Below are 26,876 nucleotides of genomic sequence, written 5' to 3'. Positions count from 1 at the left end.
CCTCAATTCTTGTCGCCCCTGGAGATCCTAGAGAAAATCAGGGTGCCCTCTCTCTAAGCGGGGGCACGGGCTGTGAGGATCCGTGGCGGCCGCGGCGCCAGAGGCGCGGGGAGGCAGGGATGACATCACGGTCAGCGCCGGGGAGAGGGGGGGCGAGAAGTGGGGTCTTAGGGGAGAGTAGTGGTGACTGCAATGTGAGCCCTGGATGCAGCGGAGAGAGCTCAGAAGCCCGCTCCTGGCGACGAGCTCTGCCGGCAAATTTTTGGAGAGCGGCGCCCTCTGCTGGTGAATTTGAGGATAGGCGAAGGGGGAAGAATCCTGTTTTGTGACATCTGGTGAATTCAGACTCACACCAGGCTAGACTTGAAATCCTGTCTGGGCTCTGTCAGGCCTGATTGTAGTTCCGGTGCCTAATAGTTAGCCCACAGAACCATCTGCGGCATCCTCCTGGGAAGAGGAGGGGGCCAAGAAAATCCAGGTTCCAGGACAGGTTTTACCCCTTACTGGCCCTGTGACTTTACACAAGTCATTGTCATCTTTTCAGTACCCTCACCTGCAAAACAGAGGTGGTGTTATTGGTGTAAGATTCTCCCGTGCAGGGCTGTGAGGAAAGTAACGTGAAGTCCCATTTGCAGGCGATCTTTTATTGTTCTCAAGACCGCGATGGTTTGGCACCAGTCTTACCAGGAGACAGGAAATCCAGGTGCCCTTATCCTGTTACTAACCAGCTGAGTGATCTGTTACTTAACCTCCATTTCCTCTGACTAACCCTACTACTCCGAGCACTAATGATTTTACTTTTATTTTGATGATTTCACTTATTTGTTTGTTTGTTTTGTTGAGGCAATGGGGGGGGGCAGTTAAGTGACTTGCCCAGGGTCACACAGCTAGGAAGTGTTAAGTGTCTGAGACCAGATTTGAACTCGGGTCCTCCTGAATTCAGGGCTGGTGCTCTATCCACTGCGCCACCTAGCTGCCCCCTTATTTGACTTTTTCTAAGTGTTTTCATTTACTATAAAAAAAATAATAACCTGATGGGACATGAATTATTTGTTGGGTATAGAAGGGTCTTCCTCCTCACCTTTGCCTTTCATAATTTCTGGCTTCCTTCAGGGCCTAGCTCTCATGCTTCCTCCTACAGTGCCTCTCCCCAAATTCTTTCATAATATACACACACATACATATGTGTTGTACACATGCACACTTTAAAATTTTAATCTTTTTTTTAATTTTGATAATAGCTTTTTATTTTCAAAATGCATGCCAAAGTAGTTTTCTTTTCTTTTTTCTTTTTTTTTCCTTTGAGGCTGGGGTTAAGTGACTTGCCTAGGGTCACACAGCTAGGAAGTAAGTGTGTGAGACCACATTTGAACTCGGGTCCTCCTGAATTCAAGGCTGGTGCTGTATCCACTGCGCCACCTAGCTGCCCCCTAAAATTTAAATCTGTATACATATCCCAATAAAACAACAGAGACTTGAATTTTTTGTTTTTATCTCAGAATCTGCATGTCCTTACTACAAGCTTATTGAATTAATGAATGCATAATGAATTAATCTCCATTTTAGAGAGAAGAAAATCTAGGCACACAGAGAAAATCAATATCATATAAAGTCATGTAACAATGTAGCTGTTTCTTTTCACCTTATGTACCCCTATATTATATTACTCCACTAGCAATCCATTCGTTTTTCTACTAGAGAGTACACTAAATTGTTCCTAGATTCTACTGAGGAAAGATAAAAATAATAATAATAATAATAATAAAGTCACATCTTTTCTGGTTGGGGCTTCAGTTGGAGAAAGCTTGAATTCAGTCCTGGGACCTAGGATTTTCTTCTTTCAGGGTACCCTTAGGATTTGGCAAATTCTCTCAGGCCCCTAATGTGATCATTAACAGCATTTCTTAAATCTCTAGTTTTAAGCCAGAAAAATACACAAACACTTAAATGAAAAAGTGACTACACTCACATTTTTAAGTTGGCATGGAGGACAACAAATACACAATTTAAAAAATACAAAATATTCACTTTCTCATTTCAAGGTAATTTAGAGGACACACCCTAACCACTAAGATCAGAAAGGTCTGTGGTCTTTCATCAGAGCTTTGAAGGAAAAGGGAAGTCCTTCTGAAGCATAAATTACTTAATTTGGGCTCCAGGTACTTATATATATATGTGTGTGTGTGTGTGTTTGGTTACCTATGTCAATTGATGGTGTTATCCATGTTTTATGCATTTAAATATTATTTGAAGAAAAAAAACACTCCATAGGTGTCACCAAAAGGCTTCTTGACACAAGGAAAGTTCACCTTTTAAAAAATATATTTATATTTATTTCATGAAATATTTATCAATTATACGTCAAAAAGTAACATTCTTTTTTTTTTAATTTTGAGTTCAGTTACTCCCGCTTGCCCTTTCACCCCTTGAGAAGACAAGCAGTATATCAATATATATATTATCAAATATGCATAGTTATATAAAACACATTTCCATATTAACCACGTTGCAGAAGAAAATATTACCACAAGAAAAACAAAGTGGGAAGGAAAGTTTCAGTCCACATCCAGAATCTGTCAGTTCTGTGTCCGCAGGTGGAGAAGCATTTTCATCCGGGTCTTTGGGAAATGTCAGCAGGTAGCTGAGAGTTTCGCAGCTGTTCATCGTTACAAAGAATCTGTTTTAAGGGAAAAACCCTAACGTGCCCTGAGAATGTAGGGGAGGAATAGCTTTGTTCTCTGCATTTTTCCCGGCGCCCGTTACACACTTAATAAACGTGGGGGAATGGATTTGTTAACAATGATGTCGGTAAGGACCATTAGGATTCTTAATTTGTCTCGGTCTCACTAACAAAAAGGCCCCCTCTCTCTGCGCACTCCCCTCGCAGACGCTCACAATGCCCTCCCGTCTCCCCCCCAGTGGAACGTTAGCACTATTAGAATGCACGCGCGCTGCGGGCCGAGGACATTTCGTTCTAGGCTGGGCGGGCGCGGAGGCCGCGGCGAGCCTGCGTACCATTTGACTAGGGCCGGGCCCGCTTCTGGCGTCCCTTTAACTCGGCCGCCCGGGCTCCGCCCCGCGCCTCGCGATTCTTCGCCTCCTCGGCTCCGCCCCGCGCCCCTCGCCTCGCTTTCCCCAGCGCCCGGAGCTCGCTCCCCACAGCTGTGCACCCGGGACCGGCGGCGAACGGACGGAGCTGGAGAGAGCCATGTCCGCAGAGGGGGAGGCAGCGGAGGTGGCCATTGCAGCGACGGCCACGGCCGGCGAGGGGGGCGATGCCCCTCCGCAGCTCCCCAAGTCGGAGGAGCCCGCCGCCCCGCAGCCGTCGGAGGCGGCCAAGGACGAGGTCCCCCCGGAGCGGCCCCCGTTGCGCTGCCTGGTGCTCACGGGCTTCGGCGGCTACGACAAAGTGAAGCTGCAGAGCCGGCCGGCCACCCCTCCGGCCCCGGGCCCCGGACAGCTGACCGTTCGCGTCCGAGCCTGCGGCCTCAACTTCGCTGACCTCATGATTCGCCAGGGGGTGTACGACCGGCTGCCGCCGGTGCCCTTCACCCCCGGGATGGAGGGTGCGGGCGTGGTGATTGCGGTAGGAGAGGGAGTCGGCGAGCGCCAGGTGAGCGGGCTCGGGAGGAGGTGGGGGGGTACAGGTACGGTCGTGGATGGGGACGGGGGTGTGGCTCCGAGGGAAGCGGAGCGAGGGGGTGTGTGGGGAAGTGAACGGAGTCCAGAGCTGCACACAAGCCCTCCCTGCCTTGGGGCTTCTTCCAATCCCTGCGGATAAGGAATTTTGGGGTGCTCGCTGGGAAGGGGCTCCACCCCATGCGTCTGTCCACTTGCAGCCGCCGCCCTTCGCCGGTGCCTGAAAAACAATAGGGTGGCCTCGCGCATGCGGAAAGTGAACTACACATCCAGCCCCCCCCCAAAAAAAAAATTAGCCCCCACGACTTAGAGTGTGCCCCCCCCCCCCAACAAACAGCGGAGTCTGGACTGTGCACGTCTCTAGGCAAGGTCTGTAGCGCCCTGCCCTGTGGAGGCGAAGGGGTGGGGCAGGGATCAACATTGCTTAAGAGCCTATTGGTTTTGGGGGGGGTAGACGGGGAGCCAGGGCCAGAGAGTCACATGCACCCCCGTGGCTGGCGGGGGCGGAGGGAGGGGACTACCTCTCCCTAAGCCAGACTTGAGGGACCGACACGCCCACCTCCTGGAAGAGGGAGGGTTGGAACTCTTACCCCACGAATTACCCTTTCCTCCCCCCCTTCTAGGGGCGTTTTCTACCCCGAAAACCAACTAGACATTGGGGAGGGAAAGGGAGGAGACGTCGAAGACGGGAGGGGGCGTTCGGAGAGGCTCCTTCTGTGACCGTCCTGCTCTCTCTCCTCCCCGTGACTCACACAACCGGCCTGGCTTAGTCTGCTGCTGCTGCTGGCTAGGCCGGGCCAGAAAGCTGGGAGCACCCTCTCCAGACAAAGCAGCCCCCCACTGGGACCCTGGCTCGGCTGTTCCGAGAGCTCGAGGGTGGGGTTGTTACGCAGTAAGGAGCAGGTTGTCCCTACTCCACCAGTCGCAGCATCCTATTTGAATTTATCATTCACCTCAGCACAGCCCTTGATTTCATTCAGGAAAATAAAATAAAAGTTTTAGAGAGACGAGCGCAAAGGGATAGATAATCAAGAGATCTTTATTTTATAAAGAGACCTTTATCCACTCCAGGCCCTACAATAACAGTCCCCAAAGGCACGAGGGGGAAGCTGCTGATAAACGTGTAGCTCAAACTCCGTTAAAATTCAGTCGTTTCCTTTTAGCTCGTCTCAGTATCGGATCCTTCCAGCCTTTTAATTGGGAGGCTGACCTTAAGAGATGGGGGAGGATTCTCATGGGATTTGGAGGTGGTGAACCGTCTGTTCTTGTAAACTGTGGAAGGCCATTCTTGGTATCCTCCCCAGCCAATATACACAGGGCTTCCGACGGATATCCTGTCCGGAGGAAGAATCCGAAGTGAGGGTCTAGAATTAAGCTTTGAATTGACCTCATCCCTGAGATCAAGGGATATGAGCCATTGGAAACATCACACAGGGTACATCCAGGGCCCTGTACAGAAAGGGCCTATAAATAAATGGTGTATTGGAAGTGGGCAAAGGAGATCTGCGGAGTCCAAAAGAACCAAGTTCAAATTCTGCTTCAGATACAGCTGTGTGAGGGAAGGCAAGTTAATTAGGAATCAGTTTTTTGTCTATAAAATAAGAAGTTGGCCCCTAAGATCCCTTCCCAGTCTAAATCTATGATCCTATTAAATCAGAGAATATTTTTGCCCCCACCCTCATCCTACTCCATTTCCTAGCCTTTAAACAGAAGCTGGAAGAGAATTTTCCTCCTGTTTATTTGCCTTGACCAGTCCAAGTCTCTCATTCTGTGCTGTAGGGAGCAGGCTGAGAAAGGGATATGTATGTTTCAGAGTTTTTGTGCTCTAGAGTCCCTGCTACGTAGAGAATGTAAGCCTTGGGGATAGTAGGCTTTTTGGTGGAATGGGGGTTAGATAAGTATGGGAGTTCTAGCCCCCTCCCCCTTCCCCACTAACTGGCTGCTTCTCATTATCATGCAGGAGTCTCATCATTCTTGGCAAGGGCTGAGACAGACCCTGATTGTCCGAGGATCTCACCCCCACCCACATCTCTATGTTCCCTATGGAGGAAGAATAAACCTTCCACCCCCATTCCAGAGAAGACCCCCCTCCTAAAAAATGCTGTCAAGCTGGAGAAGACCAAATAATAGTCTGTTCTGCTTTTACTCTAGGCATTGTGTGCACTGTGCTCTGGGAGTGTTTAGGGGTAGAAGGGGAGTGTTTCTCCATCTTGGAATGAAGGGATAGATATAAAATATAACAAATCTCTCTGAATCCCCAATAACTTCTCTGTGTATATAGAATGTTCCAGAAGTCTTAATGTGGTTTAACGCCATTTGAACTAAACGTGCTAAAACTTTCAGAATACCTTGTATTCTACCCTATCCGTCAGGATCCAGTCTGGCTCCCACCCCCATCTTCACCCTCTGCCTTCTTTGAATTGCCATAGCACAGTACTAGAGTTTATTCTTCTCCGTGTTCTGTTCCCTCACTCGACTGTAAGCATAAGAGGAGGGATGGTTTTATTCATCTGTGTTCTGCCTCCTCCCCCGGCAGTGCAGAGCAGCCTTGGACAATAGTTAAATAAGAGAACACAACTTGGGGATTAGAAAGCTGGACTTGAGTCCTGCCTCCTCCACTTTAGCTGGGTGTGATTTTAGGTAAATGCTTTTCATTTCTGGGCCTAAGTTTGTTTCTGCATAAAATGATCTTAACCTAGGGTCCATTGACTTGTTTTAAGATTATACCTATAACTGAATTTCAGTAAAATCTATTTCCTTTATAGTCCTTTGTATTTTATACATTAAAAAAAAACACTTTTCTTTCTTGAGAAGGGGCCCACAGGACTGTTAGATACAAGCAAGCTGAAGACCCCGTGGACCAGGTGATTTGAGTCATACTCCTCCCAGACTCTGTAATTTTCTTTGTGGAATGAAAAGTCTTTTTCTCTTCCCGCCCCCCAAGGTAGGGGACCGGGTGATGGTGCTGGTGCGGTCTGGGATGTGGCAGGAAGAGGTGACCGTGCCAGCAGTGCAGACATTCCCCATGCCAGAAGCCATGTCCTTTGAGGAGGCAGCTGCCTTGCCAGTCAATTACATCACCGCGTACATGGTCCTTTTCGACTGTGGCAATCTTCGGCCTGGCCACAGTGTCCTGGTGCACATGGCGGCAGGTAATGCCAGACTCTCCTCCTCTGTCTGCTGGTCCCCTCCCCCACCTTGCCTCCCCCTCCAGTCACCAAGCTGGCTGTTGTCATGGCAACACCAGGCAGACCTTGGCCTGGACTGCCCAGGAACCTCCCAGAGGCCTCAGCAGTAGTGTTGCCTTGGCAACATCCAGGCTCCAGGTTGGGTTTGGCGGTGTGGTTTCCATAGCAACTTGCCCCTGCCCCTTTCCTATGGAAATCTGGGCATGGAATGTGAATGTGGAAGTGGGCTGGGAGGTGAGGTGCGTGAGGGCCTGCCAGAAGACTTGGCCTCCTAGATGTTGTTTTTGTGACTGTCCCCGTCTGTAGGAGGAGTAGGGATGGCAGCCATCCAGCTGTGCCAGACAGTGGAGAACGTGACCGTGTTTGGGACCGCTTCAGCCAGCAAGCATGACGTGCTAAAGGAGAAGGGAGTCAGCCACCCCATTGACTACCACACGTCCAACTACGTGGATGAAGTCAAAAAGATCTCCCCCAAAGGTAAGTGTGAATGTGTGTGAGTGTGTGTGTGTATGTGTGTGTGTGTGTGTGAGAGAGAGAGAGAGATAGGAGGGGGCTCCCTTTGCCCAGCTCCATCCCTGCTGACTTTCTATGATCCTCTCTACAGGGGTGGACATTGTCCTGGATCCACTGGGTGGAGCAGATACCTACAAAGCTTACAACCTTCTGAAACCAATGGGTAAAGTTGTCACCTACGGTGAGTTTCTTTTGGGGGGATGGGAGGAGACACTGAGGGAGAGGGGTCAAGTTGAGAACAGGCAAATACTAGGTGAAAATGCTTGTCAATCTACTTGGCATTGCATCCTCCTGTTTATGGATAACTAGGGAACATTTTTACAGATTTATTTTAAAGTTTGATTTTTAATAAATGAGTTCAGGAGAAAACAGTCAAGTGGTCTGCAGATGAAGTGAGTTGGGGAGGATGTTCCCAAATCTCTAAAGAAAGGGAGGTTGGCCCTTTCTCTCTCATCCATAAGGTCATAGATTTGGAGATGGAAGGGACCTTAGAGGCATCAAATCTAGTCATTTCATTTTATAGGTGAAGAAATGGGCTGAATGTTGCCTATGATCACAGGTCTGATAAGTGTCCTGAGATGAGGTTAGACCTTTCTGACTTCCTGTCCAGCACTCTCTCCAGCATGCTGTATTCCCACTGAAAGGATTTAGGGAAAGTTACAGCTGGGGCAAGGGGCTTTTGAGACATTTAAAAAAAAAGAAAACATAAAACCAAACTTTGTTCAGAATCGAATGAGATATTTGTAAAGTGCCTGGGACTTAGCAGACACTTATTAAATGTTCATTTCCTTCTCCTTTATCTTCCAACTTGCCCTGAATATTACTACTCTCACTGCCCAAGAAGTACAAACCTCATTTTAATGTTATTCCCTGAATGATATATTGCTTCCTCCTTTTGAAGATGAGTCTGGAAATGTGTAACAAGGAGTTATAAAAATCTCACCCTTTGACCAGCTTACCGATTCCACTTGAATGACCATTCCACAAGAAAATAACACAAAAGGAAAATGGGAAAAGAGAGATGGAAGCTGTGCAAAGGCATTTTTAACAGCGCTGGGTATAATGGGGGGGAAATTACAGACAACTGGACTGCAGTTCTAAGTTGTCTAAACTAGTATGCTATCATAGTGGGACGCTGGCTGGCTGTAAAGTGATAGGTGTGTGGACTCTGCCCACATGTTGACAGTGCTAAAGTTCTGGCAGTGCCTGGAGAGCCTAGGCCTCAAAGTCCTGTGGAGCTAGAAAGGAGGCAGCCCTGGGCCTGGCCATAGGCTTGTCTGCTGTTCAAAAACCCAAGTGCAACAAAGATGGGCCTGGGTTTGCTGTTTTTCCAGCTTAGACAGTTATCAGAAACCCTCTGCTAATGTAGCAGTCAGGTCCAGAGACAAGATATAGCATGCTTAATGTTGAAAATCCCCAAGATTTTAATCACTTTGGCTAAAAGACCTTCCTAGAGGTCTTCAGATAAAAGCTGGATGAGTACTTGTGAGGAATGTTGTAGGAGAGGATTCCTGTTCAGATGTGGGTCGGACCTGTATGGTCCTTATCAACTCTGATACAGTGACACAACTGTGTCAAAGTAGACACAAACACATCAACAGATATCGGGAAATAATCTGAGTGCCTTAAGAAACCAGTAGGTTTCCTTCAGATGGCAAAGTAAATAGAGCTCTGGACCTGGAGTCAGGAGGAGCTGGTTTCAAATTTGACCTCAGATATTGTCTGTACAAGCCCAAGCAAGTCACTTAACTTTGCTTCAGTTCCTCATCTGTGAGTCACTTAACCTTGTTTGTTCATTTTACATATGAGAAAACTGAGGCAATGACAAATCACTACATTGTCTTTCCTAGGAAAACCCCAAAAAGGAGTTGTTATACAAAGACTGAAACTAGTCCCTCTCCTTCAACAAAAACGCTTCAATTCTTGATTAACACTTTAGCTATATACATATATATGTGTATGTGTGCGTGTGTGTGCATATACAAAATATATATGTAGTATGTACATATATATATGTACACATAATTGCATGTACATAATTTAATTTTTTACTTGAGTAGATTTGTAGTTTTATTAATGATAAAGAATGCCCAATGAGGGCATTCCTATCAATGCAAATCAACTCCTGCTTTCCAACTCGGGTGGTTATACCCTGACTCTGATGGACTTTATGGAGTTGTACAAGTCTTCCTAATTCCTTAAGGCTGAGGCCTACTCTTTACACACTGTGCCCTGCTTCTGCCTCTAAAGAATGTGCATGTTTAATATACAATTTGTATTAAATCTGTACTATGTAGGCGCACCAGATTTTCATTTTCAACGTATCTAATACATAGTACATTTGTGTGTCATGTGTATACATGGATGTGTATGTTTTGTGTGTTCACAGGGTTCTATGTTTAAAAAAAAAAATCTGAGTCACACAGATTGAAAAAATCAGAGCAAGTGGCATATTCTAAAACCAGCCGGGGAAAAGGCAGGATCAGGTGCTGGTGTGAATTCCCTAGTTGCTGCTTCTTGCCCTGCTGGAGATTGTTTGAGAAAAGGCTCCAGTGGGCCTTGGAACCCTTCTTCCACCAGCAGCAGATGTGGCTGGTTTTTGACGAATGTGTCCCGTTTTTCTGCAGGGGTGGCCAACTTGCTGACCGGCCCCAAACGGAACCTGATGGCATTGGCAAAGACCTGGTGGAATCAGTTCAGCGTGTCTGCCTTGCAGCTGCTGCAGGCCAATCGGGGCATCTGTGGCTTCAACCTCAACTACCTGGAGAATGAGGTGGAGCTGGTCAGCAGGGTGGTGTTGCAGCTGATGACCCTTTACAGTGAGGGCCACATCAAGCCTCATATTGACTCAGTCTGGCCCTTTGAGAAGGTGAGCTAGGGACTGGCCCAAGGGCCTGCTTTATGAAGCTGACATTCAAATACGAGGTGCCATAGAAATTATTTTACTTAAAGAGGGCAGTGAGACTTGGAAAGAGTTGCCTGTGTTTACTTAGGGGGCAGGTGGCAAAGACTTACCTGACATCAAGGTAGCCAGAGGGCTGGACCTGGAGTCAGGAAGACCTGAATTCAAATGTAGCCTCAGACACTTACTAGCTCTATCACTTAATCTTCATTTTCCTAGCTGTAAAATTGGGATAATAGCATCAACTCTCAAGATTGTTGTAAAGGTCCAGTGAAGTGATCTTTGTAAAAGTGCTTAGCTCAGTGCCAGTGGGTGCTCTACAAATGCTTGTTTCCCCACTTTGTTTCTCCAAGGCCACTGTACAGTGCCTTCTCTACAGCTCTTGTACCCATAACGGTGAGGGTAGCTGAGAAGGCATGGAAATGTGTTCTGAGCCTGGCTCTGATGCTCTCTGCATGGTCTCTTTCCACTCCTAGTCCTCTGAGCCTTAGGAATACCTTATTCTTAGATTACTCCCTGAATGGGGGTAGAGGGAAAGGAACCCAGGGTTTGAGAAAAGCCTCAATGTTTTGTTTGTTTCCTGTTTCCCCCACAGGTGGCTGACGCCATGAAGCAAATCCAAGAGAAGAAGAATGTGGGCAAAGTCATCTTGGTGCCCAACTCAGAGAAGAAGAACTAGGGGGAGGGTGATAGCAGGGGAGAAAGGCTGGGGGGAGCAGAGAGGACAAGGGTTAAGAATTTGGGGGGGTCTAGAATGGAGAGGTCAGGAAGTCATATTCTTTTGGGTTACTACTGATGTCTCTGCCTTCTTTCTCCAGCTCTCCCAAATACACTGCCCTCCCAAGGGTCAGAGATGGTCTTCGTGGTGTGATGACCTCTCTCCAAACCTGTTTCTTTTCTCTTGGTCAGGGCTGCCTCCCCTCCCTTCCACTTCCCTCAGAAGGTTAGGAAGTGACCACTTGGATGTATGGGCCCTGCTGAGTGGGCGGGGACCGCCCAGAGGCCCAGCTGCTTCTTCCCACCCCACCCTTTCTTGTTCTCCTGGGCTTTCTGCCCTTCTTGTGCCAAGTTTAACCTCTTCTCCTCTCCCACTCTCCCTGCCCTGTTGTGTATGAATTGGTCTCTGCTTGTTCTTCCCCAATCCTACCCCCTTACTTCCCCCAAAGAAACTGAAATGCCAGCTCAGGGTGGGGGTGAGGGAGCCATCCTTTTGAGTCTAGCACATATCCCATCTCAGGTGCACTCCCTATTCCCACTAACTCTGAACAGCCCCAGAGCTGACCACTCTTTAAAATAATATACAGGGTGTCCTAAAAATCTTAGTGCCATTTTAAGCTTTCTAAAATGGCACTGGGATTTCTGGGACACCCTCTGTAAATGTAAGCAATTAATAGTAAGTGGCTAAGTCCAGTCAACATTTCCCTCCTCCTTATTCCTGACTTTAAAAGCACAACTGGACCTTTCCTTACACAGGGCTCTTCCACAGGTTTAATCTAGTTTGTGTCTTACACCCTAGGGAAGGGACCAGCCCCTCCCCATATTCTGAGGCAGGAGTCCCCCTGACTTCCTCTCTTCCACTGAGTTCCTTAGATCTGTTCTCAGTGCCTTAGCATCTGAAAAGGTTCTTGTGTTCATGGGGAGTACTATCATTTCCTACCCACCCACTCCAGGTTCTCTTACCCCAACACTCCCCAGTGCCTTGTTCTGATGGAGCTGGGGTTTCCAGTCCCACTGCGCTGCCAAAAAAAAAAAAATCTGTGTGTCTGAGGGGGTGGGGATCCAGACAGCCTGTAGTCTCTGGGGCTTGTGAGAAACTCCCCCACCCTTTTTCCAATCTAACTTATCGGTCTCTGGTTGGGGAGAATTTTTTTTTTTCAGCCTTGCAGATAACTGTGGAATTTACCAGCCTGGCTCTTGGAAACAATTGTGTCCATTTCCAAAGTCTGGGACCAAAATAAAATCTGAAGCACATTCCAGCTTGAGTCCTGTTAAGGCCCCAACCAATTTTTTCCCTTCTCAAATTGGGAGGCAAGTTTCTTAAACATAGCCCTGGATTTCTTGTTTACATTTGGGATTGGTTGGGGGTGGGGGGAGGGAAGAGAACAGTAGGCAGATTTGGACATCTGCCTTTGGGTCCCTGAGCTGGAGCCAAATGTCAGGATTCTGAAGGTGACCCTTGTCAGCCCCTCTTCTCTAAATGGAGGAGGGAGGGATAAGGGACAGGTAGATCACTACCCTGGCCACTGCCAAACGACCAGTGTGGGGAAGGGGGTGGGCTTATCATATCCTTCCCTCCTTTTTCTAAGCAAGGCCTAACGTGAAATGTGACCTTCTGCTTGTGTGTGTGTCTTCCCCATCCACCCACTGCCGAAGCTGCCTTTGTGTCAATAAAGCGCTGTCCCTATAGCTCGTCTCCACTGGGTTTTCTTTGTGTATTGGGGAGTGGGAATGAGGATGGGACTTGAAGAGAAAGCTGGAGAAAGCCCCAGGGGTTCTTGGCCTTCTCTCCTCCTTACACATCAGAAGCATTTATTAAGGCCTCCCTCCGGCTGCCAGGCCCAAAGCTCCAGAGATGCAAAGAGGCAAAAGATTGGGGCTCCCTTTCCCCCTCTCCTCCCTACTTGTTAGAGTGAAATGGATGAAAACGATGCCAATAAAGGTTTAATTTCTGAAGGGGCAAAAGGCTGAAGAGGGAATGAGGCCCCTTCCCCTTAAAGGAGGTACAAAATGGGGATTGTGAGAAGCAGCGGCCCAGGAGGAGCTAACCAGACTCGGGGGTGAAAAGAGCCAACTTCTGTGTCCCCGGGGCCACGCAGACCAAGGCTTCCACTTCACCTCCCCCTTGGCTTGGCTTCTGGAAATGGATTTCGAGGACATCTAGCAGTTCTTCGCCATCGAGGATGTCTGGGATGTTGTGCACCAGCACTGAGTGGGGGGCTGGGCAACAGTTTATCTGGAAGAGGGATGCAGACATGGAGAGTGGGGTGGGGTGACTGGGATCCTCAGTACTAACGCAGGGTTAGGGGTCCTCAGGGGAGAGGCCTAGTCCGCCCTGCAACGGTGTGACATGCTCCTGTTCATCCCCTCCTCCCCCTTACCTCTATCTCCTGGATCTTCCCATTGACATAAGGAAAGACTCTTAAGGGAACCGAGTGAGGGCCCAGCGGCACAAAGAAGTGGCATATGCTAGTCAGGCGCTGAGCCACTGGCGAGGAGAAACAAAGGGAAGAAGGCTCCTTAGCCCCGAGATGCCCGCGACCCCCGTCTCCCTGGGTTACTCCGCAAGCCCCGACGATCCCGGTCACCTCGGTCATCGGCAAAGCTCAGAACGGCCGCCCCGGGCAGCAGCTCCCGCGTCTGCACCTCCCCCCCGCCGTTGGAGGGCTTGCTGAAGAAGAGCTCCAGCTTGTCCAGCAGCTGCTCTTCACCCAGCTGGAGCGCTGGGGGCAGCCCCAGGACGAGGATCTTCCGCCTGCACAGCCAGGTCAGAACCTGGGGAGGGGACGGTGGAGAATGGCACCGCCGTTCCCGCCGCGACCGAGATCCCGCCCACCCGAGCCCTTAGAACCTTGATGGCCGTGGGGACGGGCAGCTCTACGGGCTGGAGGCGGACGGGGAGCCGGCACTTCTCCAGGAGGATGCTGTGCTCCCGCTGCCGCAGCAGGCCGGTCGCCACTGGGGGACGGACAAGGAGGGTCAGCCTGGGCTCCCCTCACCCGCCCAGCCCTTCTCCCGCGTTCCTCTGCTACCTCCGGCGTCCTCGAAGCTGACCAAGGCTGAGCTCCCAGGCAGCGGGTAATGGATCCGCAGGTGGGAAATCAGGACGTCGGGCACTTCCTTGTTCTCCTTTTTGCGTCCTCGGAACACCAGGACCGCCTGAGGCACTGGGAAGGGGACCTGAAGATGGGGAGAAGGTACCGATCAAAGGGAGTCAGCTCACACTCGGCAGGTGGGGACATCCCATTCAGCTGAGACCCCCCTTCTTCGAGATCCCTCTGGGGCTTCAAATGGATCTCATCAATTCAAATAGTCCCCCTTTTTTTTTCTATTTTTTAATAAAGCCTTTTAGTTTTCAAAACACACGAGTGGGCAATTCTTCAACATTAGCCAAAACCTTGTGTTCCAATTTCCCCCTCCCTTCCCCCACGCCATCCGCTAGATGGCAAGTAGTCCAATATATATTAAACATGATAGAAATCCAATATATGCAATATATATCCACTATTTCTTGCCACCGAGAGAAAAAATGAAGCAAAACGAAATGCAAGCAAACAACAAGAAAAAGAGTGAGAATGCTATGTTGTGGTCCACACTCTGTTCCCAAAGTTCCCTCTCTGGGTGTAGATGGCTCTCTTCATCAATGAATAAGTGGAACTAATTTGTTTCATTTCATTGTTGGAGAGGGCCAAGTCCATCAGAATTGATCATCATACAGTATTGTTGTTGAAATATACAACGATCTCCTGGTCCTGCTCATTTCACTCAGCATCTGTTCATGAAGTGTCTCCAGGCCTTTCTGAAATCATCCTGCTGGTCATTTCTTACAGAACAATATTATTACATAACATTCACATACCATAACTTATTCATTCTCCAGTTGATGGGCTTCTACTCAGTTTCCAGTTTCTGGCCATTACAAAGAGGGCTGCCACAAACATTTTGGCACATACAGGTGCCTTTCCCTCCTTTAAGATCTCTTTGGGATTTAAGCCTAGTAGCAACACTGCTGGATCAAAGGGGATGCACAGTTTGATAACTCTCGGAGCATAGTTCCAGATTGCTCTCCAGATTGGTTGGATCCATTCAGTTCCATCAACAATGTATCAGTGTCCCAGTTTTCCCACATCCCCTCCAACATTAGTTGTTATCTTTTTCTGTCATCTTAGCCAATCGGAGAGATGTGTAGTGTATCTCAGAGTTATCTTAATTTGCATTTCTCTGATCAATAGTGATTTGGAACAACTCCATTGTACATGGGAACAAAAAGATTATACAATGATCAATTCTGACAAATGTGACTTTTTCCAACTAGATGATTCAGACCAGTTCCAATGATCTTGTGGCAAAGAGAGCCATCTACACCCAAAGAGAGGACTGTGGGGACTGAGTGTGGATTACAACATAGCATTCTCACTCTGTTGTTTTTGCTAGCATTTTGTTTTCTTTGTTTTTTTTTCCTTTTTTCTTGTGCAGCAAGATTATTGTATAAATATGTATATATACATATATATTGGATTTAACATATATTTTAACATGTTTAACATATATTGGATTACTTGCCATCTGGGGAGGGGTTGGGCAAAGGGAAAATTTGGAACACAAGGTTTTGTAAGGGTCAATGTTGAAAAATTATCCATGAATATGTTTTGAAAATAAAAAGCTTTAATAAAAAAAAAGAAGAAGAAGAAGAAGAAGAGGCCCAATAGGATTTACCAGACTGCTAAGGGAGAGGGAAGAAGTACATGATACAAAATACTCAGATTTAAAAATTTTTTTCTTATTTTCCAAATAATTTAAATAATGATAAATCAGTCACAGTCACTTAAACCTGTTTGCCTCAGTTTCCTCCCCTATAAAATGGGCTGGAGAAGGAAACAGCAAAACTACTCAGAGTATCTTTGCCAAGAAAATTCAAAAAGAAGAGTCAGACAAGACTGAAAACAAAACATATACACAATTTACAACTCCAGCAATAATGCATGAATGTGCCTGTTTTTCTGTAACCCCTCTAATGTTGACTTCCCATCTTCTGTCATATTTTTAACTTGCATTTTGGGGGTACGAGGTGAAATTTCAAGCTTGTTATGACTTCTTTTTCTCTTATTATAAATTATTTGGAACATTCTTTTGTAGGGCTAACAGTTTCCAAACTTGTTTTTTTCTGAGGACTGTTCATATCCCCTGACCATTTTTTTAAACTGGGAAATGGCATTCTCCTATTTCTATTCTGTAGCAGTTGCCTCCAAAGTGGAGTACTCCAGGTATGCAAGATGATCCATGGAGGTATACAAAGAAAATATTAAAGTCCCAAAGAAAGCCACACAGCTGTTCAATGAATTCCTGGACTCTACAACAAACCAGAGGCATGATCTGTGGAATCCTGGGGTATGAAAGAGCTCTCACTTCCCACCCAATAAATTGTCAAAGAAAACAAAAGATGGATAGTCAACAATGGAAGGGTTGTAGAAAGACAGGCATGCTTGAAAGAGAGAAGTGTTGGTGGAGTTCTGCAGTAGGATAAGCATTCTGGAAATCAATTTGAAATTATGCAAAGGAGGTAGCTAAAATACTAATTCAGAGTTCTATAATAAAATACCATTCAGAATTCCATATTAATTCAGAGATTGTCATTCTAGACAAATGCATTCCCCTAAGGAAGTCCCAAAATATTTATAGCAGCACCTTTTGTGGTAAACAAAGAATTGGAAACAAAGTGGATGCTCACTAAATAGGAAATGATTATTAAATAAATTATGATGCATAAGTATAATGGATCATCAGTCTATTTTTTAAAAGAGAGATGAGATGAATACAAAGAACCTTGAAAGACTTACATGAACTGATGCAGATTGAAGTAAACCAAGCTAAGAAAACAATAAATATGATGACAACAACAATGTAAATGAGAACCATCACCAAGAACAACCGAAAGTGAGCACCACAGAATTTCATAAAACAAACATAGCTCCCAAAGAAGAAATATGAGAAGATATCCCCCACTCCACTCTTTTGCAGTGGTAGGAAGTCCATATAAATGGAATATTACCTACATTTTCCGTTTTAAAAATACATATCTTAATTAGTTTTGATTGGTTTTTCTATCTTTCTCTTAAAATATATATATACATACATATATACATATATATATATATGTTCTTTGTCTTCTGGTGCCAAAATGGTGGAGGAAGGAACCCTCTTAAGCCCTCCCAAATCCCCCTCCAAATAACTAGAAAATCACTTCAGAATTGGTCTAGGATCAGAGAAGCAATCTGCAAGCCCATCAGGAAAGATGTGTTTCACTGAGAGAAGGAAGTCCATCAGCAGGCTGTCCTGCAAATCAGCAGACCCTGAGGCAAGTGAGCAGCCTGAGCACTGTAAGATCCCATCCCCAGCACAAGCCACCAGCAAGGTCCATAGACCCCGTTGCTTATCTGAAGCCTACCACCAGAGGGATCCTGTTTCCATAGTAATCCAAAAGCAGGGCCCCAGGCCCGGGCAGACCAGCAACACGAAGCTTCCTTCTGGGCTAACTTCTGGAAAGACTCTGTTACCATAGCAACCCAGCAGCAAGGCCCCATCCTAGGGCAGGCCAACAGCTAAACCCCACAATCAGGGGAGGCTAACAGGGAGGTCCCAGCCCCAGTACAAGCCAGGAGGGAAGTCTGTCCTCCAGAGGAAGCTAGAAGCTAAGCCCTGAAGCCCAGTGAAAGCTGGTAGTGAGACCCAGAACCCCGGCACAAAAATCTAGGGACAGTGTGGAACCAGAGCCCAACTCTCACATAAAAACAACAAGCCACAAAAAAGGCAGGAGGGACAGGCAAAAACCAAAACAAACAAAAGAGCTGGACCACAGAAAGTTAGTATGGTTGCAGGGAGGATCAAGGCATAAACTTAGAAGAGGACAATAGTGTCAAAAGGGCTACATGTGAAGCCTCAAAGCACCATTTAATTTGATCGAAGGCCCGAAAAGAATTCCTGGAAGAGCTTAAAAAATGAGTTAAAAAAGGAAATTAGAGAAATAGAGGTAAAATTTGGAAGAAGAAAAATAGTAGAATAATAGAAGCATGGGGAAAAAAAAACAATAAAATGGGAAAAGACGCAAAAATTTCCTGATGAAAATGATTTCCTAAAAAATAGAATTGGCCAGTTGGGAAAGAAAGTACAAATTTCACTGAAGAAAATAATTCCTTAAAAGTTAGAATTGAACAAGTGAAAACTAATGACCTCAATGATACATCAAGATATAAAACAAAATCAAAAAAGTAAAAAAAAAAAAAAAAAAGAAGAAAATATGAAATTTCTGATTGGAAAAACAATTGATTTAGAAAACAGATGCAGGAAAGAGAATATAAGAATTATTGGATTATCTGAAAGCACGACTAAGGGGGAAAAAAGGCTGAGCAATATTTTTCAAGAAATTATCAAGAAAAACTGCCCTGATGCATCAGAACCAGAGGGTAAAATAGAAATTAAAAGAATACACTGTTCAACAACTGAAAGAAATCCCCAAATGAAAACTCCCAGGAACATCATAACAAAATTCCAGAGCTCACAGATCAAGGAGAAATATTGCGCATAGCCAAATAAACAATTTAAATATCATAGAACTAGAGCCAGAATTACACAAAATTTGGCAGCTTCCACATTAAAGAATCAGAGAGTTTGGAATATGATTTACCAGAAGGCAAAGGAATTAAGCTTACAATGAAAAATCACCTATCCAGCAAAACTGAATATAGTTTTTCAGGAGGAAAAAATGGATATGTAACAAAATAGAGTACTTTCAAATATTTCTAATTAAAAGATTAGAGTTGAAAAGAGAATCTATCCTTCAAATACAAGATTCAAGGGAAACATTAAAAGGTAAGAAAATTAAGTTGGTTTTTTTTTAATCACCAAAAAATATTAAACTGTTTATATTTCTATATGGCAAGATTTATTTGTAACTCTTACTTTAGTATTATAACAGCAATTAGGAGTATGGATAGTAAAACTAAAATCTGTTTTTATGGGGGGAAAACAATGAAATAGATAAACCATTGGCTAATTAGGTTTTTTAAAAGAAAAGAGAAAACTTTGATACTATTTAGTATCAAAAATGAAAGTGGGGAACTCACCACTAATGAAGAGGAAATTAGAACAATTGTCAGGATCTACTTTGCCAATCATATGCCAATAAATATGATATTTAAATAAAATGAATGAATATTCACGTATTAATACAAAAAATATTAATTGCCAAGAGTAACAGAAGAAAAAATAAAATATTTAAATAACCTAATCTTAGAAAAAGAAACTGAACTAGCCATCAATAAACTTCCTAAGAAAAATTCCCCAAGAACAACTAGATTCACAAATGAATTATACCAAACATTTAAAGAACAATGAATTTCAAGACTATTTAAACTATTTGAAAAAATAAGCAGAGAATGACACAAATATGATGCCCTCAAACCAGGAAGAGCTAAAACAGAGAAAGAAAATTATAGATCAAAATAGTGATACAAAATTTTTAAATAAAATACTAGCAAAGAGATTGCAGCAATATATCACTAGGATTATACACTATGACCAGGTGGGGTTTATACCAGAAATACAGGGATGGTTCAATATTAGGAAAACTATTAGTACAACTGACCATATCAATAGCAAACCCAATAGAAATATGATTATTTTAATAAATGCAGAAAAAGGTTTTGACAAAATATAGCATCCATTCCTATAAAAAATATCAGAGGTCATAGGAATAAAGAAATTTTTCTTAAAATAAGTAATATTTATCTAAAATCATCAGCAAGCATTATCTGTATTGGGGATAAGCTAAAAGCCTTCCCAATACAATTAGAGATGAAGTAAGGATGCCAATTTTCATCTCCATTATTTAATATTGTACTAGAAATGCTAATTAAGGCAATAAGAGAAGAAAAACGAAATTAAAGGAACTAGAACAAGGAATGAGGAAATAAAATTATCACTTTTTGTAGATGATATGATGTTATGCTTTAAAAATCCTAGAGAATCAACTAAAAACTACATGAAATTATGAATAACTTTTACCAAGTTTAAGGATGTAAAATAAATCCATATAAATCATCAGTCTTTCTACATATTACCAACAAAGTCCAGCAACAAGAGATAGAAAGAGAAATTTCATTTAAAATATCTGTAGACAATATAAAATACTTTGGAGTCTATCTGCCAAGACAAATGGAGAACTATATACACACAATTATCCAACACTTCACACAAATAAATTCATATCTAAACAACTGGAAAATATTAATTGCTCATGGGTTCAACCAAATTAATTGTTTGTTAATTAATTTAATGTGTTAATTTGTTTATTCAGTAACAAATCAAACTATCAAAAAACGATTTCCCCCACCCTGAGGCTGGGGTTAAGTGACTTGCCCAGAGTCACACAGCTAGGAAGTGTTAAGTGTCTGAGACCAGATTTGAACTTGGGTCCTCCTGAATTCAAGGCTGGTGCTCTATCCACTACACCACCTAGCTGCCCCAAAAAACTATTTTTTAAACTAGAAAAAAATCGTAAGAAGATTCATTTGTAAGAACAAACCTCAAGGAATCAATGAAAAATAAAATGTGAAAGAAGGTGGTCTAGTCATACCAGAAGATTGCAAAAGTGGTATTTATCATATATTATAAAGTGGTAATTATCAAAAAAAATCTGACACTGGCTAAAAAAAAAAAAAAGAGTGGTGGATCAGTGGAATAGATTAGGTACACATTACATCATAGTAAATGATCATAGTAATCTAGTATATGACAAACCCAACGATCCAAGCTTTTGGAAGAAAAACTCATTATTTGACATAAACTGCTAGGAAAACCAGAAAATAGTATGGCAGAAACCAGGCAAAGAGCAACATTTCACACAATATACCAAAATAAGGTTAAAATGTGTACATGATCTAGACACAAAGGGTGATACCATAAGCAAATTAAAAGAGCATGGAAGTTTATCTGTCAGATTTATGAATAAGGGAAGAATTTGGGATCAAAGAAGATATACAGAACATTATATAATATAAAATAGATAATTTTAATTATATAAAATTTAGAAGGTTTTAAATAATCAAAACCAATGCAAATAAAATTATAAGAAAAGCAGAAAACTAGAGGGAAAATTTTTGAAGCAAGATAAAGGCCTCATTTCTCAAATATATAGAAAAGAGAATAAAATTTATAAAAATATAACTCATTCCTCAAATGATAAATGGTCAAAGGAGATGAACAACCCATTTTTAAAACAAAGAAATCAAAACTATAGTCATATGGAGAAATATTCTAAATCACTATTGAATAGAGAAATACATATTAAAATAACTCTGAGGTATCACCTCACACCTATCAAAATGGCTAATATGACAAAAAAAGGAAAATGTTGGATGTTGGAAGAAATATGGGAAAACTAGAACATTAATATACCATAGAGTTGTGAACTGAACAAACTCTTTTGGACAGTTATTGGGAATATGCCCAAAGGGCTATAAGATTGGGTTATTCTTTAATCCAGCAATACTACTCCAGATCTCTATTCTGAGGATGTCCATAAAAATAAGGAAAGCAGCTATTTGTACAAAAATATTTCTAGAAGCTCTTTTCTTGCTGGTGAAGAATTGGACATCAAAGGGATGCCCAAAGAGATGCATCAAAGGGATTCTATTAGGGAATGGTTCAACAAGCTGTGTATATGGTTGTAATGGAATATTAATGTGCTATAAGAAATGATAAGTAGGATGATATTAGAAAAATCTAGAAAGATTTACATGAATTGATGAATAGTGAAATGAACAGAACTGGTTTCTGTTGTACCCAACAACAACAATATTGTTTGATGAAGAATTGTAAATGATTTAGCTAGTCTAAGCAATAGTGATCCAAGGTAATCCCAAAAGATTAATCATGAAGCATAATATCTGCCTCCAGAGAAAAAACTGATATTGATTGAATACAGACTGAAGCATGCTATTTTTCACTTTCTTTTATTTTTTTCCTTTATTCACATGTTCTTGCATAAAATAACTAATATGGAAGTGTTATACATAATTATACATGTATAACTTATATCTGATTGCTTACTGTCTCAGGGAGGAAGAGAAGGGAGGATAGAATTTGGAACTCAAAACTTTAAATAAAAATGTTTAAAAAAAATTTTTAAATATTCTTTATTAGATAGAATGGCTTTCTGGGAGTAGGAGAAGAAAGGATACCAGGAGAAAGTTAAACAATGTAAAAAACAAACGACATCAATAAAAATGTATTTATAAAAATAAAACTAAATGAAAAAAATTCTTAAGAATTCCTGGCCACAAAGGGGAAATATGAGAAGAAATATTCATTTGCAGAGTGCAGAGATACAGGGGTATAGAACATTGCACATAATGACAGATTTTTTTGAGGTACTGGTGAGTTTTGCTAAATTTTTCTTTTTTTCTAAAAATAATTTATTATATGGGGCAGCTAGATGGCACAGTGGATAGACCTGAGTTCAAATCTAACTACAAACATTTAACACTTCTTAGCTGTGTGACCCTGAGCAAATCATATAACACTCCTTCCCCCCAAAAAAAAAGTTATAAAAGATGGTTTTCTGAAAGGAGGGATAAATTGGGATATAGGAAGTGTAGTAAGTGAAAAAAATAAAAGATATCCACTTTGATTACCTAAGTTAAGTGAATAATTCACTAATTAAAATTCAGGCTGTTAATGCCTACTTATTGTAAGGCATCTTGGGAGATACAAAGATTGAACCATAAACCACATAGTTCTTGCCTTCAAGGATTTTAGATTCTAGATATGAAACATAAATACAAATATACAAAATTTTAGCATAAAATTTAGGAAAAACATATACAGAAGAGATCAAAGAGAGATGGGAACAGGAAGGAGAGCTGAGCACGACATTTGATCTGAACCTTGAAGGAAGAGAGTTTTTGATAAGCTAGAATATGAAGTAGATCATTCTATAGATGGCTTGTGTGAAGGGAAAGAGTAGATTCTGAACCTTTTGGTGTCATGGACACCTTGGTGGTCTGATAAAGCCTAGGGACCCCTTCTGAGGTGAGGGGGCTTTTCAGAATAATGTTCTTAAATGCATAAAATAAAATACATAGCACTATAAAGAAAACCAATTATGCTGAAAATAGTTAGATTTTAAATTTTTATTAAAGATTAATTATTGATGTTAAATATGAAAATAAATGTGAAACATTAAAATTAAATATTAAAAATGGACCTCTCATACAGAAGATTAATGAGTAGTTCAGTTTGGAGAGACACAGAGAAGGCGAAGGAGAGTTCTATGAAATAAAGCTTTATAATACAGTTTGAGATGTGGTATGACCAGAATAGACCACCTTCTAGTAAGTGAGAGAGATTTTCAGATATAGACCTGACAGGATTGGGAACCTTACTGGACGTGAGGGAAAAGAAGAAACAAAGTTCCCTTCAGTCTCCAACCCCCACCTGTCTGCTTGTCATTTACCTCCTCCTTTTGGAAGACTCCTTTCCGGAGTTGCTGTAATTCCTCCTTTCTCAATTTCAACCTCTTCTGTTCTTCTTTCAGACAGCAGAGCTCCTGCTCAAGAAGGGGAAGGCAGGGAGAGACAGGTGATGATGAATTAATTGCTTGTCTTTCAAAAAAATGTACCTACCCAAGGAAAAGGTTCCCCATTCTGTTTTTTTTTTCTTTTTTTTTCTTTTAAGGTTCCCCATTCTGAAAGGTCTTACCTGGAATACAATCCAGTCTCTCTCCTTCCTGGAGAGGACCCTGGCTGACCCCCATGGGACTCACCTGAAGCTTCAATCTCCACCATGCATCATCCTGAGGTCTGTGTGTGTCTTCTCCCAAAGCATCCTCATGGGTCAGTTGATCCTTGTCAATTAACAAACCCTGTTGAGTTCCTCCCATTCCCCCATCACCACATCAGAGGCTCTGTAGGATTTGGGCACTATATAAAACATGGTCCCTGAAGAAATGTGGACTCTGATGGTTTCATGCTGTGGCAAGATTTATATACAGAGCATCATAGACAGAGGTAAAAGGGATCTTAAAGGCAGATGATTGGATGTGGATTTTGGAGGACCTTGGATTCAAATCCTGCCTGTAAGGCTAAGTAGGTCACTTAGTTTCCTCCTCTATAAAATGAAGGGATTGGACTAGATGGACTCATAAGGTCCCTTTTAGCATTCAATCCATGAACCTATGATCTAATTATCACCACTTCATTTTATAAATGAGGAAAATGAGGATCAAAAATGTTTAATGACTTGCCTGCTACCTAAGTATAAAGTGGAAAAGATGTTAGTTGAATTCCAACTATTTTGGCAATCAAATTGGAACTTTGTGCAAAGAGTTCTATAGTTCATGTCTTTTGACCCAGAAATACCACTACCTGTTCTATGACCAAGGGAAATGAAGAAAAGAAGGAGAAGTCTTATATGTGTGAAAGATTTATAATAGCTTTTTCTAAAGTGACTAAAAAGTGAAAACTAAACAGATGCCCATTGATTAGGGAGTGGCTGAACAAATTATGGTACCCTATTGAATAGAAGTGATATTGGGGCTGTTTCAGAAAAACCTGGGAACCCGTGCTATGAACTGATGCACGGGGAGGTGAACAGAACCAGGAGAATAAATTAGATAATAACAATATAATAAAGAAGATAAAAAACTTTAAAAGACTTAAGTCTGATCAATGCAATGACCAAGCACAATTTTAGAAGTCTGATGATGAAAAATGCTATTTCCTGACAGAAAGGGTTGGACTCATTATACAGAAGAGAACATAAATCTTTAGATGTAGACAGTATGGGCATTTATTTTGCCTGATTACGCATATTGATTATAAGGGTTTAGTTTTTCTCTAACATTATTTGATGGGGAATGGGGAAGGAGAGAAAGAAATGATTGTTAATTGAAAAAAAAAAAAATTAAAAGCAACTAGTTTTAGGAAAGAACACCTGAGAAAGAAGGATAGATCGATATGCAGACAGATTGTACTGAATTGAGAATGAAGATTGATGTTTATCTTTGTCACTAGATTTTTTGAGGAGCCCGGGGATTAATGTTTCTCTTCAGAAAGTGAGGGTAAGGCAGACACCTTCAGACTCTATGAATAGGAGCATTATTTGAGACAATGTGGGGTTGGTTTCATGTGGGGTAAGGGCTCAGTCTGTTTCTCCTCTCTTTTGCAAGGAAGCCAAAGAGGTATTGAATAAGCAACCTGATTTCTGCTCCCAGCCACAGCAGACCCTTTTCTACTCCCTCCATCTGTAAACCCATCAGCCGGGAAGGCTGTCATTCTGAAGGCCACTTACCTTATTATCTGTCTGATCCATGAGGTTCTTCTCCTGTCTCCTTAGGGGTAGGTAACACGAAGGCTCAGGGTGCCACCTGGAGGTGAGGATTTGAGGAGGGGAAGGGAAAAAGGGGTGAGCTATCGAGGATTGATCCCCCGGGTCTCAGGTCTCTTCAGATACACAAGCTGGAGGATCTCCAACTCTCCCCAGTTAAAGTACTTCCACTTTCATTTCTTGTAAATACCCACCCCTCAGTGACCACGCCTCCCTGATTTCCCTATCCCCAGAGCGAGCCTAGATACATCCCTGCCCAGCAGTAACAAGTGCCTACCTTCACTACCCCCAGCCAGCTGGAAGCTGGAACTGAATCCTCATCTCCAACTCTGAGATACACAGATGAGACCCGCCTCCAGAGAAACCTCACCTACGGGAACGTTAATCTCTTCATCTGATCTCAGGCTTCCATTCAATCCCACAAGAAGCAAGCAGTGACTATTAAGTAGTCCGTCAACAAGCATTTACTAAGTGCTTACTGTGTACTGTGCTAAGTGCAGGGGACATAAAGAATGGCAAAAGCAGTCTGTTTGAAATTTACATTCTAATGAGGGAGACAAGAACCCTCTTAAATCTGGTGGCTTCCCTCAATTGATTATTCCCAATTTATCTTGCATATGTATAATTTTAATGCAGTTGTTTGCATGCTGTCTCCTCTATTAGAATATGAGCACTCTAAAAGCAGGGACTATCTTTTACTTTTCTGTTTCAAGCACTTAGCCCAGAGGTATGTTGACTACTGGACTATGTATAAACAATAATAAAAATAGCTAATGTTGATATAATAGCCTTTTAGTAATATATATTTATATATTATAATTTATATTAAATGTCATATATTTTATATATTAGCCCTATATAAATATATATTATATGTAAATTATTTATAATAATCTTTTCCCTTTAGCAGGATATAATGCCCTCTATAATAATCTTTTAAAAAACCTTTCCTTTTATTTAAAAAATTCATTTAGAAAATGGCAGTTAATAAAGGAACATAGGACAGAAATTAAGAAATGTGAGAGTGTGTGGGGGGTGACAGCAATTCAAAGAAGCCATGGAGGACATAAAGAAGATTAAAAATGCCATTGACTGATTTAATTGATCAAGAGAACAAAAACTGAGACCCAGATTTCCTTTCTTGGGTATGCTTTCCACAAATTAAAGTGATGAATATTGAGCATTATTACTTTTTAAACTCTGTCCCCTGCTTGCCCCCTTCAGTCCAATAAATACAAAAGTAGGACTGTTAATAGAAGTTGTACTTCAAAGGTTTTGTTCTAAATCATGAAAGGAGGCTGGGTCTGGAATTTAAAAATACACACACACAATATATAAATAAATATAACATAAGACACAAATATGCATATAAATGTGCAAGACTACAATACTTTATATATACATGTATATACATGTACATGTGCATATAGTTACATGTTCATAAACACTACCTATATGTGTGTGTGTGTGTATGACATGTATATATACAAAGTCATCATCAGAGGAAAACAGGTTAAGAAATTAAAAAGGAGGAA

At 42.5% G+C, this 26,876-nt stretch overlaps 2 protein-coding genes across 4 annotated transcripts; one reads left to right on the top strand and one right to left on the bottom strand.

The window, feature by feature from the left end:
* The first annotated feature begins 2,937 nt into the window (after positions 1-2,937).
* VAT1 (vesicle amine transport 1) lies at positions 2,938-12,648 on the top strand. Its single transcript, XM_074261632.1, has 6 exons — positions 2,938-3,613; positions 6,584-6,791; positions 7,134-7,304; positions 7,432-7,521; positions 9,968-10,209; positions 10,838-12,648. The coding sequence occupies exons 1-6, from the start codon at positions 3,209-3,211 to the stop codon at positions 10,919-10,921; spliced, it is 1,200 nt and encodes a 399-aa protein (XP_074117733.1). The 5' UTR covers positions 2,938-3,208; the 3' UTR covers positions 10,922-12,648.
* A 242-nt stretch (positions 12,649-12,890) lies between these two features.
* IFI35 (interferon induced protein 35) lies at positions 12,891-25,504 on the bottom strand. Of its 3 annotated transcripts, none has more exons than XM_074261634.1 (8): positions 25,306-25,504; positions 23,780-23,860; positions 23,471-23,563; positions 13,992-14,139; positions 13,811-13,917; positions 13,548-13,734; positions 13,341-13,447; positions 12,891-13,195 (listed from the first exon to the last, which is right to left on the bottom strand). In XM_074261634.1, exons 1-8 carry the CDS (start codon positions 25,324-25,326, stop codon positions 13,004-13,006), a joined length of 936 nt encoding a protein of 311 aa, XP_074117735.1. In that variant the 5' UTR covers positions 25,327-25,504; the 3' UTR covers positions 12,891-13,003. The 3 variants fall into 3 exon arrangements, with proteins under 3 accessions (XP_074117735.1, XP_074117734.1, XP_074117736.1); XM_074261633.1 differs by having other exon boundaries at positions 23,780-23,920; positions 25,306-25,393; XM_074261635.1 differs by lacking the exon at positions 23,780-23,860 and having other exon boundaries at positions 25,306-25,472.
* Positions 25,505-26,876: the final 1,372 nt, after the last annotated feature.

Source organism: Sminthopsis crassicaudata, chromosome 4 (genome assembly GCF_048593235.1).
Source record: "Sminthopsis crassicaudata isolate SCR6 chromosome 4, ASM4859323v1, whole genome shotgun sequence".
Taxonomy (NCBI): Eukaryota; Metazoa; Chordata; class Mammalia; order Dasyuromorphia; family Dasyuridae; genus Sminthopsis; species Sminthopsis crassicaudata.
This window is presented reverse-complemented; position numbering and strand designations above follow the sequence as displayed.